Raw genomic sequence first — 12,730 nt, 5'->3', positions numbered from 1 at the left:
GGTGATGAAACACACTAGAATAATAATATAATAACTTTTGTATTTCCAAACACAGTGCAACAGTGTTTCATTTGACCAACTGAGCACATCTGCCTGGTAAAGTTTAACAAAGGTGAACTCTGACATGTGAATCTGCCAGGCAAGGCCTCTATTATTGAAAAGCAAAAGCAGAAAAAAAAAAACAGCACAAAAGGAGTGAAACAGCAGTGTATCAGATTTTGACAATCATTTATGTAATCAACAATGTTTGCATGTTGAGAAACCAAACAGAGACATTGTGCCAATAAAAAAAACAATAAAATAACAGACAGTATTGAGAAAATTTGGAAAGATAAAATGATCAAAATGATTAAACCCATTTCAAAATATGGATTACAAGCTTACATTATAAACGTATAAAAGTACAAATATCTCTCTATATAAAGCAAGGAATCAGTCTGTATGTATGTATGTATGTATGTTTGTGAGTTTGTCCTTCACATATCTCGAGAACAGTTCCACCGTGCAAGACTTAGTGCTCGATGTCTAAGGCACGTTCAGAAATATATAAAAAATACCTAATAAATAATGTTGTTTTTACAAAGATTTGCTTCTTCAACTGCCTGTGAACTCAACGAAATAGTAAAGTAATAGTAAATATGGACAGCATGACTCTGCCATTGCAACCCACACTGTAGTCGGAGGTGGGATTACATCTGTAGTGATAATGACTTGATAAACGTTTAAAAAACTTAAACTCTACCATTGAACTGTGTAACATAATTGTGAATGAAACTTGGCATGTACATTCAAGACTTAGTGTTGGATGTCTCAGGTACATTCAGAAATATGTAAAAATACCTCATAAACAACGTTGCTTCTGCTCATTCTTCTGCACATGGATTCAACATGTAGAAATACGGACAGCGCCACTCTGCCATTGCAACCCACATTGTGGTTCGAGATGGGATTACATCCGTAGTGATGAGAACTACCATAGAGAATTAATTTAAACACACACTTCAAGTCTCAGGCAGGTTTTGATCGGGCTTTACAGTTCATCCGATCAACTTCAGCTCAACTCAAAATTGTAGTGTCCAGATATTCTGCTTGTGAGATGTTTAGGGAGCATTGGTAAATTGTAGTGTCTACCAATAGTCTGCATGAGAGGCGTTTAGGGGAGGGGCACAACTCTCTCTAGGTATTGAGAAATTGGCCCGTTCCGAACAGGCACGTTTTGAACGGGCACTAGTAAAATATAAATGTATATATTCAGGCAGACATAGATACTATGTGAAAACTTCAGTCTCCGTGATATAATGAGGCATAAAACACAATCACAAAAACACACATTTGATTGATTGATTGATTTAGATCTAAAATATCACATTTTGGAATATATTGGTAACCAGACTTAATTTATCTACTATGCTTTCAATGTACTATCATCATCATCAGTTAAAGATTTTTTTTCCAGCTAGAATATGACACAGAAGTTTAACACTGAATTAGGAAACAATTTGTATTTTGTGTACACAAGTGGGCAGCTTTTGTTAACTGGAAGTGTGAATAATAGTCTTTCATTTTTCTTCATCCCACATGAAGTCTCTCACTGTACTCAGGCTTCTGGATTCAGTTGCTCAGAGAGCTCAGTGCTGTTGTCAGGAGCTGAAAGGTCAGAAACACACTGTTAGTTCATTTATCCTGCACTGAACTGCCTTTTATTTTTGCCCAATATCTGACGTCTCATCCAGAACCAAGTGAAACATTTGCATCTGTCAGAATCAATGACCTGGCTCATGAACTCGAATGTGACATTTGCAACCTGCAGCATCCAACCCCATGAGCTTCAGACTAAAAAGCAGCAGAATAACGTTATCTGTCTTTTATTTCTGCAAAGAGGTTGATGCCAACATTACATCATTAGATACTGTTGCTATGTCTGTCAAGCTTTTAATTTTAGCATGGCACATAGGCAGTTTATAATGATAACAGCGGCAGATTGATTTCAGACAGAAGTTGAAAAAAACATTTTTAACTGGTGATCATTGACTTTGCAGGCTGGAATGATAAGTTGCTAACACATTTTATCAGCTATAGCTGGTGAGCCAATTCATTTTATGAGTTTGTTGAAAAGTCCATCTCAGACTGACTTGGTTTTGGAGATAGAGGGTCTTTATATTTACAATTGATGGCTTCATACATGATCTCATGCTAAAAGACTGAGTATAAAGCAACATTTCCTTGACATAAATACAGCATCCTCACCAGTTTCCATCAAACTCAGAGACAGGTGTTTTAAATCATTTATGTAAATTTAGCTTGACCCATTGACAGAATTATGAAAATAAGAGCCGGATTGGAAAATACCAGAATTTTCCTTTAAATTGTTACTTGCTACTATTATGTTTTGCTCTTCTACCCTTTGCCTATTACATTTCTCTATCATCATTAAACTAGTCTCTCTGTTGATAGCTTTAGACTATTAACTATTGTTTTTTCTTTATAATCTGGTTAAAAGCACCAACTCAAAGTCAATCTAAGCACACAAAACATTTAATAAGAGCTCTTTCAGTTTAGGTCTCTCACCTTTCTTCTTTTTGTAAAACATGAATCCAGCAGCAGCTATGAGGATGACAGCAAGAGCAACCACTGCAATGATGGGGATGGTCAAATCTGTAAGTATCTCTGTTAAGCAAAAAACAAAGAAAAAATGACTAGAAGCAGGTTAAAACTGTTGTACATCTATCCATCTATTTATTAAGACTATATGTGTCATAATTATATTAATAAAACAGACAAAGAAACACAATTGACAATTAAATAGACAAAGAAACTATGCTTTAGGATAAGGGCAACTACAAACAAGTTAACAAACAAACTATCAACAACCTAGAACCAGAAGTAAGGACAGAAAACTAAAACTAAACTAAAATCAAGTTTGCAGACTTCAACTTCAACTTGAAACACAAATTTGAACCACTGACAAATTGACAGCACTGACTTTTGAGAGAACAGAGAGTGGGAGTTTCCAAAATGAGGAAGCTAAAAAAAGGCAGATTGCAGTCGTGAGACAGGAGTCTACAGTACAAAACGTTGCAATTAATTTATCATCAGAAGTATCTAGCTGACTCGCTAACTGGCAGTTTTGGCTATTTGTCCAATCCAGCACCAAAAAGGAGACAAAAACAAGCATGAACTGAAGGAATACTAAAGTAAACTAAATTTGTCTTTTTTTTCTCACATGTGTAACATTTTATTCCAGTCTCACCCCAATTGGTCCTGATCACAGCTTTGTCCAGTTTGGTGATGATGTCGTCCTTTAGACCAGAGAGCTGAAACACACATTCATACTTCTTCCAGTCATCAGGTGACACTGATGAAACGTTCAGGTCAACACTCATCTGGAAGGATCCATCATGGTTGGGGAGGATCTCTCCACATTCCTCATGAAGCTCCTCTCCATCTTTCCTCCAGAACATATCGGCTCTGTGAGGGTAGAAACCTGTAGCGAAGCAGCTGACTGGAGAGGAGGGAGTCTTCTGGAGGAGAGACACTGAGGGAAGGTCTGGAGAGTGAGAGAGAGAGAGCACGACAGACAAAGAATGGTAGAGAGAAAGACATAAACTGAACATCACAGATAGAAACATTATAGTTCATTATATGCAATAATTCTCTACATATTGGTTCATTTGGATTACAATGTTACTGCACATTATCAACAGAAGAGCATATAAATATAATTGTGTCCATGAAACTACATCAGATGTGATTCTACCTGTTCTCAGCAGAGAGCTCTTCCCATAGTCCAGACTCATCTTCAGCCACTTAGGGCAAATATTGGTGAGGATGTCCTTAATGAAGTTTAATTCAACTTTTTCATGATCCCACTTGTGCTTGATGATGACAGCTTGTGGTTTTGAAGCGTTCCATGTCAGTGTCTTGAGGTCAAATGATAAGAAGTCTTCTCCATCATAACCAATCTGAGCGAAACCAATAACCTCTTCAGTCTCATCATCCCATTCACAGCCAGCCATAACCTGTAAAATGTGGACACCTGAGAGAGAGACAGAGACACAGACTGCAGTAAACCACAGTGAGATCTCAGCACAGTCAGTTATCATCAGTTGATATCACATCTTCACCACAGATACACACTGATCCACACACACCAAAACAGAAGATCTACACCTTCAGCTGTTATTGGCTGGATGGAAACAACTCACAGCCAATCATCATCTGGACAGTGTGGACGACTCAGAGAGAGACAGAGAGGCAGAGACTGCTGGGAAACAGAGTCCATTTCCTGTCTTTACCACAGAGACACACTGCCTCCACTGAGACCAACACAGTTTATCTACACTGTTGAAGGTGGTGTGGCTCCATGTCAGCTGCAGGAAAACACACGCACGCACACACACACACACACACACACACACACACACACACACACACACACACACACACACACACACACACTGAGGTGGAGTCCTGACTAACACCAGATTAAACCTGATCCTGGACTGAACATTACATCCACCAAAAACCTGCAGCCAGTGGATCAGTCCAACAATATCCTCTTTCTATGAGAAACTACAGACTAGACTGTCCTGAAGCTGCTCCAGCAGCTTCCACTGAAGGAGGTTTTATTCAGGATTAGTCACTACTCAATAGCATGTGTTACCACTCATGGATATTATAATTGCTAACCTTAGTTTAATAATAGGCAGCCATGGTTTTTAAAGGATATTTAACATAAGTCAAGGGATATTGGGGCTTTGTACAAACATGAATTGTGCAGTATGTTCTGTTAGTCAGAGAAACAAACCTAATTTTGAGTTAAACTGACAACAGATCTTTTGTGCGACAATTTAAACACATAAACTAACTTGGTGGTAAAGGTATAAGAGCCATAATATACTCCATGGTTTCCTGATACAGAAAACACTGGTCATGGCATTTTTTTACTTCCACTTTTATCTTCTTGTTTTGTCATTGTGCATTATCACTTATATAATATCTGTTATTTACCATGATGGAAACATTCCAATAGTGCAGAACAGCAATTCAATTCAATTTTATTTATATATCGCCACATCACAACAAAAGTCATCTCAGGGCACTTTTCCCATAGAGCAGGTCAAGTACTCTTTAATTTACAAAGACCCAACAATTCCCCCATGAGCAAACACTTGGCGACAGCGGCAAGGAAAAACTCCCCTTTAACGGGAAGAAACCTCAAGCAGAACTGAATGCTAGGTGGGAAGCCATCTGCCTTAACCGGCAGTACTTAGTCAAACAGTGAACAGTGTGTAAATAAAACACTGTTGATAGATGAAGAGGGTGTTTGAGAGAGGTCTCTTTGAGTGTTTGTGTGTGTGTGTGTGTTTATGTAGATACACTTATGTTCTGATACTTCATACTTTTAGACAAACATCAGTGTTGTTACCTCATTCCAAGACCTTCTAGTAGGAAAGCACACATGCTTCAATAGATATTGTGGACTTGAGCTTGTATATGAGTTTTCTGATGTGTATGTGCACATGCAAAAAGTAACTTTGAATGTCTGTGCATTTATTTATAGATAGATTTGTGTGTAGATACCCCTCTAGATATCTGTATATTATGTTATGTTGTATGTGTCAAATGCATATAATATTAATAGTATAATATAGTATTTCTTGCCCTTCAGTTGGGGTGGTGGGGATGGTTTTGCAGATGGGGTGAGAGAAATGATCTATATTGTCATTATGATGTATAGAGTTGCTTAACATGTATTCTACTAGTGTATTCAAGTGAGCTGTTGTTCAACAAGCTGCACAAAACAATAAAGAAACATTAATTAAACACACAAAAAACATTAAGAAGAAAGAAATATACCTCCAGTTTGGTTTAAGTACTGCACCAAATTGATAAGGTCAGTTTTTAGACTCACATGGAGAGACACACAGATCTGAGTGTAAAACTCCAACTGCTGAGGATGATCTTTGATTAATTTTTTTGCCCAGTCCTGTTTGGGTTCTGCTCTCTTGCTGTTGCTGTCATAGCAACCCGCCTGAACTTCATCAACCACAGCAACAGCCACAAACTCTGGGAAGGTTTGGAGTCCAGATGATTCAGTCAGCAAATGTGGCACGGAGTGTTTCACTGTAGGACAAAAAAAGTTTTAAATAACAATTTTTCATGAATATTTTTCATATATGATTCTATGAGCACAACAGACTTAAAATTTCTGTTCAGTCCAAAGAATAATGAAGATTATTGTATTTATTTTTTAAACCTCTATTTATACATTAATAGATACATAATTAGAGTAGGTTGAGTTAGCATAAATGCTCTTTCACAGCAATGTTCTGTTTGAAAGACACATACAAACACAACAGAAAAACAAACAGAATCAGGATTAGGTAGAGCAGGTATGGGAAGGATTTTGTGGATGGTTCTGAAGTATTTTGATCTTTATGTGGCGTTGCAGATTACTCCAAGTGACTGGCAATGTAATTGTTAAAGCTTGTAATTCTTTTATTTACAATTATTTGTCGGTAAATGCAGTTTCTGACAGTAGACTGTTTGTTTGAAGTTATAATAATAATAATAATAATAATAATAATAATAATAATAATAATAATAATAATAATTGTTTATTTATGTAGCTCTTGTTGCTACAGTATTGCAATATTTATTGATTACAGCACTGTTGCACAGGACAATAAAAACCAATAAGAACTGGCAGTGAATAGACATGTTAAAATCTGAGGTATGTGAAGCTGCGCAGTAAATGTTATTAGAAATAGATACAGAAATATGAATGTTGAAATAGAAGTTACACAACTGTTTAAAAAAGATTATTCCGTTACCTGGAGATACAACATGGCAAAAGAGAGGCAACAACACGAAATCCTTCATCTTGCTTTGATACAGATGTTAGAAAAACACTTGAGGATGGAGGAAAGACTATCAAGAGTGTGTACAGTCAAATGGAGTAACCAATAGAAATTATAAACAGCTGTGCATCATGTGTTACCAGGAGGAGTCAATTCAATATCTGACTGGCTGATCAGATTCAACAAGAAAATGCAGTAAATGTGTGTGTGTGCGTGTGTGTATGTGTTTTACCAGAAGTTTAATAGCATGTAGTAACATGAGCAGCTGTTTAATGTTGAGAATAAAATTGATCCTAAAATCAGTAAACATTAATTACAGTGATACAATTAAGAAAGTGAAGAACAAGCTCAAAGAAAATGCACCAGCAGGTAAAGCAAGACACACAAGTGTATCTACAATATCCAGTATAGCACAATTTATACAATGAGGCAGTTTCAAAGTGACTCATTGAGAAGGAATTATATACAAAATCTTGTGAATGACTCCTCACTTGTTAACAAGGGTTTAAGAATTCAAACTAAAAGAGAATTTAAACATTTTGTGCTTCTGTGTGAACTTTATAATTTGAATCTCTGTTACCTTTTCCTGCTTGCTTCCAATAAAGCTCTTTGTCTGTGCTTGTCTGCTGCTAAAGTCCAAAACACACTGTGTCATAACATACAGAATCTGAGACATCGGACATGATGCAATTCCTCACCTGAAGAGCTAATAATGTGTCCAGCTGCAGTTTGCCAGAAAATTCATATTTTTAATATTATCTTTACAATCTGTGGGACTGTTTCAGGTGGTGCTTTTCAGTTGGAAGTTTGAATTACTAGTATTTAAACATTATTTTCACTGCTGCTTGCAAGTCTAGTTTAAAGATTATTTTAGGATGATTGTTTTCTCTTGAACTACACATCAGTGAATCCAGTGAATGAACATTAGTCTGGCCTGGTCTATACCTACACCTTGTTTATCCCACTTACATTTCATAATTAATAATAGCCTACTATCTAAAGCACATATGTAGCAAAGTTGATAAAGATATATTTGCAGCTGAGCCCCAAAAGACAGTGGTCATATTGGTTGTCTTGGCTCAACCCAAGTGTGTTTCTAAGCTGTAGTTAGGTTGCTGCAAATATACTGTTGTTTGTTGCCAAGCTGGGGAAAGTAATTCCTAAGAAACAAGCTCACAGTGAATCCTCGTCACCACTCTTCTGAAGCACTTGACGTCTCAGTATATTACTGCAGATCTAGCTAAAGTATCAAACGGTAAACCTCACATTCTACTGCAGAACACTGTAATAACTTTTAAAAGCAATTAACTGTTTAAGTAAATTATGGTAGTGACACTGTAAAAAAACAGTAAAATGCTGGCAACTACAGCTGCCAGGACTTTATTGTAATTTTACAGGAAAATTTGTTACAGTACGGTTGTATCGGTTATCTTAGCTCAACTGAAGTGTGTTTCTAAGCTGTAGCTAGGTTGCTGCAAATATACTGTTGTTTGTTGCCAAGGTGTACTAAAACCAGGGACATAATAGGTGATTTGTTACATGTTGTTCAATGTGATTAACCCTGAGAGGGGAACAGATGCCAGCCGGGGAAAATAATTCCTAAGAGGACAAACAAGCTCACAGTGAATCCTTGTCATCACTCTTCTGAAGAACTTGATGTCACTTCATAAAGGGAAGTTAGGTGTAGTAAAAATTATTTGTATAAAATATTTCTCTCTGCCATGCAATTGTTTCACTTCTCTTTCTCTCACTCTGTGCTTGATTTCATTCTTTTTTCTTTCTCACTCAGTGAGCCTGAGAGCCTGGATGTCAACCTTCTGCCAATTATAACACAGGACATTTGAACACATTACAAACTGTGTTATCCTGCAATCTGTTTATTTGTGCCTTTATATTTTTTAAATAGTAGTTTGCAAAGCAGTTGCTGTTTAAACTCATGACTAAGTTTTGCTGGCAGCTCAGGATATTATAGTTAACAGATTTACATTGACCCCCTTTGGAGGGGCATGAACCATAAAAATGATTTTTTCAAACATACTTGAATATACTTGGCATATGTTAAAGCTTCTGAATAAATGTTCAGTTCCATAAAGCTGTCACTTGCCTCATCCTCTTCTGTGCTAAACTTCAAGGGTTGGGCATTTTTAAATGTAAAACTGAGCTGATCTCATTACCGGACCATTAAGACTGAAGACACATTGTTATTTACAGTATATGTCTGCAATTTATAGCTGTTTTTATTAATATGAATAAGAAGAAAACTTTTCAGTTGTTTACATTTACAGTAAGAAACTGTTCATGTAGATTACACTAGCAACACTGTAAAAATACAGTATATTACTGCAGATCTAGCTAAAGTATCAAACTGTAAACCTCACATTCTACTGCAGAATACTGTAATAACTTTTAAAAGCAATTAACTGTTTGAGTAAATTATGGTAGTGACACTGTAAAAAAAACAGTAAAATGCTGGCAACTACAGCTGCCAGTACTTTTTTGTAATTTTACAGGAACATTTGTTACAGTATGGTTGTATCGGTTATCTTAGCTCAACTGAAGTGTGTTTCTAAGCTGTAGCTAGGTTGCTGCAAATATACTGTTGTTTGTTGCCAAGGTGTACTAAAACCCGGGACATAATAGGTGATTTGTTATATGTTGTTCAATGTGATTAATCCTGAGAGGGGAACAGAGGCCAGCCGGGGAAAGTAATTCCTAAGAGGACAAACAAGCTCACAGTGAATCCTTGTCATCACTCTTCTGAAGAACTTGATGTCACTTCATAAAGGGAAGTTAGGTTTCCATCTTGTGTAAAATATTTCTCTCTGCCATGCAATTGTTTCACTTCTCTTTCTCTCACTCTGTGCTTGATTTCATTCTTTTTTCTTTCACACTCAGTGAGCCTGGAAGCCTGGATGTCGACCCTCTGCCAATTATAACACAGGACATTTGAACACATTACAAACTGTGTTATCCTGCTATCCTGCTTTTATATTTTTTAAACAGTAGTTTGCAAAGCAGTTGCTGTTTAGACTTTAGAAGTTTTGCTGGCAGCTCAGGATATTATAGTTAACAGATTTACATTGACCCCCTTTGGAGGGGCATGAACCATAAAAATGATTTTTTCAAACATACTTGAATATACTTGGCATATGTTAAAGCTTCTGAATAAATGTTCAGTTCCATAAAGCTGTCACTTGCCTTATCCTCTTCTGTGCTAAATTTCAAGGGTTGGGCATTTTTAAATGTAAAACTGAGCTGATCTCATTACTGGACCATTAAGACTAAAGACACATTGTTATTTACAGTATATGTCTGCAATTTATAGTTGTTTTTATTAATATGAATAAGAAGAAAACTTTTCAGTTGTTTACTGTAACATTTACAGTAAGAAACTGTTCATGTAGATTACACTAGAAACACTGTAAAAATACAGTATATTACTGCAGGTCTAGCTACAGTATCAAACTGTAAACCTCACATTCTGCTGCAGAATACTGTAATATTTTTTACAGCAATTAACTGTTAAAGTAAATTACAGCAGTGACACTAAAAAAATGGTAAAATGCTTGCGACTACAGCTGCAGGTAGATTATTACAATATTTTAATTTTAATTTTGCAGGGAAATTTGTTAGTGTAATACAGTACATGCAATACAGTAGACAGGGTCAATATATAGTGATCAGGATGTGACATAGACGCACAAACAATGACTTAAGATCCATTTAGATTTTCAACCTGAACACAAATTTCTGTTGAGAGGCCTCAATCTACTGCATTATAAGGGTGTGCCCGAATACAAATACATTATTCTGCAAAGCACAAATAGTGTTTTTTTTTATGAGTATTTGTTTCATACAAATAGGCTATTTTAAAAATTATTTCTATTTGGGAAGAAAAAAAAAACATATCAAATATCAGTGTGCAGGTTGGTCACATCATTATGTCAGTCTTTCTCCTCTGCTCTGCTGTTACGTCTGTCAGTAGGTTTCAACAAGGGGAGTCACATCCACCTGCTACATGGCGCACATTTCCCAATTTGGACATCACTCCTGTAGTTGAGGTTGTTCCCCAGAGATAAAGCTGAGCTACTGACACACGCGAAGTGCTCAAAAAGGACTCTCCATAACCTGCTGTTCCCTGTCTCCTTTCCACGAACTTAGGCTGTAAAAAATAGGCAATAAATGAAAAGTGCAAAGCAATAATCGCCTTTGAAGTTCTTTTTTACTTCTTACATGAAATGCTGTCTCTGTGTTATGGGTGTATAAATAGGTAGAGGTCTGTCTGAAATTAGGCGGTGAGTAAAGTTTTAGCTCAGTAGTCAGAACAGTTGTCTATGATCTGGGAGACTGCAATTCGAGACCTGGTGTGGGGACCGCCTTTGTAAGGTAGTTTATTCATGAACACTTATTGTAATACTTTAATTTTCTGAAATTAAAAGCAAAATAAAAACACAAACAGGATTTTTAAGCCTCTTTCCAATTTTATTCGAATACAAATACAAATACAAATACAAATACTGGGCCCTCTGCACATCCCTACTGCATTAGTATTGTTTTGTGTATTTGTGTTGTTATATTTTACATGTTGTGAATCCACAAAAACAAACAAAAGCTTTTGTTCACTGTACTTCATGGCCTTTTTATTTTTTTTTCATCTCAGTTACATCTCTTTCGTTGGTAACAAGCAACCTGCTAAACATGCATCTGTTTTTAATTTACTCTCTCCTTCTTCCCCATAGGTTAGATTTCTGTTTGATAGGTCATCTACAGATCTCTCTGGGTTGCTAATATGCCAAAATGAGCAGAAATAGCATAAGTTTACATTACAGAGTAACTAAAATACGTAATTAGAAAGGGTGTTCAGGTGTCATCCTTCCTCCAGAGTTTTAATGAATGAAGTTCAGAATCTTCTACATTCAGTTAATGTTAGATAATGTGAAATAATATTACATAATAGTGCTTAGTGCTTACCATTAATGCTGTACTTTCAGGGCTCTACCCTCTAGCCCAGTGGTTCCCAACCTAGGGGTCAGGTGCCTCAAAAGGGTCACAAGATAAATCTGAGGGGTCATGAGATGATTAATGGGAGAGGAAAGAAGAAAAAACAAAGTTCTGACACGCCTTTTTTTTTTTTAACTTTTCTATAATCTTTGCTTTTTTCATGAGTTGTTGTACCTCTTTGTGTCTCATTTAAATGAATTTATATGAAACCATTTAGGAGGGAAATCATTGTGCTGACAAATAATTCTTTTTTGAAAACACAGCAACTACACACTGCTTTTTTGGGGTCACAAGCCAAAAAGGTTGGGAACTACTACTCTAGACTACTGACCATGAGTAATTAGGGACCCAAAACGCAGAGGACTACTGTAAAACAGTAGTTTTCGTCTAAGGGTGAGGACCCTATTGTTTTTCGTGTGTTTGTTTGTTTGTTTCTTTCTTTCTTATTACGTTACTTAAATCCTAAATTTGACCCCTTAAACATGCTCAAAAACTCACCAAATTTGGCACGCACATTAGGTCTGGTGAAACATTTGATAAAATGTAAAAATTAACCCCTAAAGTGCCAAAATGTGCTCACTAGCGCCACCTATGTAACTAAAATGGCTGCCACAGCCCATAGGAATGTCGTAGAGAGATCAAATCAAAACTTAATTATTCATCTCATCAAGACCTACCTAAATCCAACAGGAAGTCCGCAATTAGCCTTTCAAAATAAGACTTTGCCCAAATTTTGGCCCTCAAACAAACGCTATCTCCTCCCAGGGCATTAATGGTATCGGCTTCAAACTTTAATAGGTGACTTATGATACTGTGCTGAAAAAAATCATTAAAAACTTTGTAATAACTCGAACGGTTTGGATTTT

At 36.4% G+C, this 12,730-nt stretch overlaps 1 protein-coding gene across 3 annotated transcripts in view; it reads right to left on the bottom strand.

Annotated features, from left to right (window-relative positions):
* Window positions 1-211: 211 nt before the first annotated feature.
* The window catches only part of LOC137198329 (major histocompatibility complex class I-related gene protein-like), a 197,444-nt gene continuing 184,925 nt past the window's right edge, over window positions 212-12,730 (bottom strand). For 2 of the 3 annotated variants that reach the window (XM_067612082.1, XM_067612080.1), the window contains exons 2-6: window positions 5,860-6,126; window positions 3,758-4,036; window positions 3,251-3,547; window positions 2,569-2,667; window positions 212-1,647 (exon numbers count right to left, since the gene is read on the bottom strand). In XM_067612082.1, the coding sequence (XP_067468183.1) occupies window positions 1,598-1,647; window positions 2,569-2,667; window positions 3,251-3,547; window positions 3,758-4,036; window positions 5,860-6,126 (992 nt within the window). In that variant the 3' untranslated portion in view covers window positions 212-1,597. Of the gene's footprint in view, window positions 1,648-2,568; window positions 2,668-3,250; window positions 3,548-3,757; window positions 4,037-5,859; window positions 6,127-6,836; window positions 6,916-12,730 lie in introns of those variants that run through there. The other variant, XM_067612083.1, reaches the window with a different exon arrangement.

The sequence above is a fragment of the Thunnus thynnus genome, chromosome 15, assembly GCF_963924715.1.
Source record: "Thunnus thynnus chromosome 15, fThuThy2.1, whole genome shotgun sequence".
NCBI classification, from domain to species: Eukaryota; Metazoa; Chordata; class Actinopteri; order Scombriformes; family Scombridae; genus Thunnus; species Thunnus thynnus.
This window is presented reverse-complemented; position numbering and strand designations above follow the sequence as displayed.